Source organism: Henckelia pumila, unplaced genomic scaffold, assembly GCF_033568475.1.
Source record: "Henckelia pumila isolate YLH828 unplaced genomic scaffold, ASM3356847v2 CTG_461:::fragment_3, whole genome shotgun sequence".
In the NCBI taxonomy this organism is placed as follows: Eukaryota; Viridiplantae; Streptophyta; class Magnoliopsida; order Lamiales; family Gesneriaceae; genus Henckelia; species Henckelia pumila.
In genome coordinates this window covers 10,987,511-10,989,593 of record NW_027331831.1, presented here as the reverse complement: position 1 = coordinate 10,989,593, position 2,083 = coordinate 10,987,511, and the positions used below count along the sequence as shown (strand labels likewise).

Below are 2,083 nucleotides of genomic sequence, written 5' to 3'. Positions count from 1 at the left end.
CTAAGCATTCCATGGCCTTTTACCCTTTTTTCCTTGGGCATCTTCTAAGTAGTATGCAGCTATTCCATCTTTTCCTATCACTTTGAATGGGCCTTCATACTTGGCCTCTTGCTTTCCTCTTTCCCCTGAATGTTGTATCTTTTGCATAACCAGGTCTCCCTCTTGGAAAATCTTAGGGTATACTCTTTTATTGTAGGCCTGGGTCATTCGCTTGCGATAGGCTGCGAGCCTAATTGCAGCTCGGGACCTGTGCTCTTCAAGTAAGTCCAAATCCATTGCTCGCAGTTCTTGATTGTTTGCCCCATATGCCATTATCCTAGCACTCTCTTGTCCAATTTCTGCTGGGAGAACAGCTTGAGTCCCATACACCATACTGAAAGGAGTTTCACCCGTACCGGATCGAGTTGTAGTTCGGTAAGACCACAATACGGAAGGGAGTTCATCCGCCCACTTGCCCTTGGCTGCATCCAGTCGTGTCTTAAGAGCCTGGACTATCGTTCTGTTGTTAACTTCGACCTGTCCATTCCCTTGCGGGTATGCTACAGAGGTGAAAACTTGTTCGATCTTCATTTCTTGACACCATGCTCGGACTTTGGATCCACATAACTGTCTTCCATTGTCTGATGCTAACCTGCGAGGGATCCCAAAGTGGCACACTATATTTTTCCATAGAAAATTGAGCACTTCATTCTCTGTAATTTTTGCTAGGGGTTCAGCTTCCACCTATTTGGAAAAGTAATCGACTGCGACCAACAAAAACTTCATTTGCCCCATGCTAACAGGGAATGACCCTACAATATCCATCCCCCACTGATCAAAAGGACAAGCAGCCACTACTGCCTTCATATATTCTGCGGGTCTCCACTGTAAGTTAGCATGTCTCTGGAAATTATAACACGAATGAACCAGATCTGAATAGTCCTTCCGCATAGTAGGCCAAAAGAAACCAGCAAGAAGGGCTTTCCGAGCCAGGGCAAGATTACCTAGATGACTTCCGCAAGACCCTTCATGAATTTCCCGTAATACATAATTTGCTTCGTCGGGACCTAAACACTTTAACAAAGGTTAAGAGAAGGATCTTTTGAACAGAATTTGATCTATCATGACGAAACGAAGTGCCCTTTGTTTTATCTCCTTAGATTTTTTTATTATCAATTGGTAATTCTTTCGCGGTTAGATATTTGTGTAGATCATATCTCCAATCCCCTTTTGGAACTTGAGTTAGCATATCATCAAGAGTTTCCAGCTGAGATACGAGCGCCCGACCTGCAACAATGGGGTCAGGTCGGTCACTCAAGGCACTGGCTAAGCGAGCCAAATGGTCGGCCTTGATGTTCTCAGCTCGGGGGATGAGCTCCAAGTTCAGTTCGGTGAATCCTTCCTTGGCTTTGTCTAATGCCTTGGCATATTTCCTCATCTTATCATCTTTGATCTCAAACTTTTCGTTGCTCTGCTGAATAGCTAATTGGGAATCGGAATATAGAGTACCCGAGAAATACCCAGATTCTGTGCTACCTTGAGTCCAAGTAATAATTCCTCATATTCTGCTTCGTTGTTAGAAGCTCTGAAGTCCAATCTAATTGAGATATTTGTTTCTTCACCCCAAGGTGAAATAATCACGACTCCAGCTCCGCTCCCTGATTGACATGATGACCCGTCTACAAAAATTTTCCAAAGTTCGTCTTGTTCTAATTGAACTGTCTCTGCTAAGAAATCTGCTAAGGCTTGAGCTTTTATGGCTGTCCGAGGTTCAAATTTGATGTCGTACTCACTCAACTCTTTAATCCACCTGATAAGTCTCCCCGATGCGTCTGGATTAGTTGCAATTTTCCCCAAAATGCTATTGGTGAGTACGGTGATAGGGTGCGATAGAAAATAAGGCCTTAATTTTCTCGCTGTGATGACCAAAGCTAGAGAAAGCTTTTCCTGAGTTAGGTAATTGAGCTCGGGTCCCTTCAAGGCGTGACTTACAAAGTATACGGGTTGATGATTCATTCCGTCTTTTTTGACAAGGACCGAACTGGTTGCTCGAGGAGTAACACCCAGATAGAGGAACAACTCTTCCCCTTGAGTAGGCTTATTC

The 2,083-nt window shown here is 44.0% G+C and overlaps 1 protein-coding gene across 1 annotated transcript; it reads right to left on the bottom strand.

Moving 5' to 3' along the window:
- Positions 1-1,417, bottom strand: LOC140871987 (uncharacterized). The gene is made up of 3 exons (XM_073274730.1): positions 1,267-1,417; positions 907-1,046; positions 1-723 (listed from the first exon to the last, which is right to left on the bottom strand). The coding sequence occupies exons 1-3, from the start codon at positions 1,415-1,417 to the stop codon at positions 1-3; spliced, it is 1,014 nt and encodes a 337-aa protein (XP_073130831.1).
- Between the last annotated feature and the right edge of the window lie 666 nt (positions 1,418-2,083).

Coding starts and splice junctions, on each gene's coding strand:
- LOC140871987 (XM_073274730.1), bottom strand. CDS start 1,417: ATGAGGAAATATGCCAAGGCATTAGACAAAGCCAAGGAAGGATTCACC. Junction 1,047..1,266: donor ACCTGACCCCATTGTTGCAG/GTCGGGCGCTCG, acceptor TAAAGTGTTTAG/GTCCCGACGAAGCAAATTAT. Junction 724..906: donor GGAAGGACTATTCAGATCTG/GTTCATTCGTGT, acceptor TTTTCCAAATAG/GTGGAAGCTGAACCCCTAGC.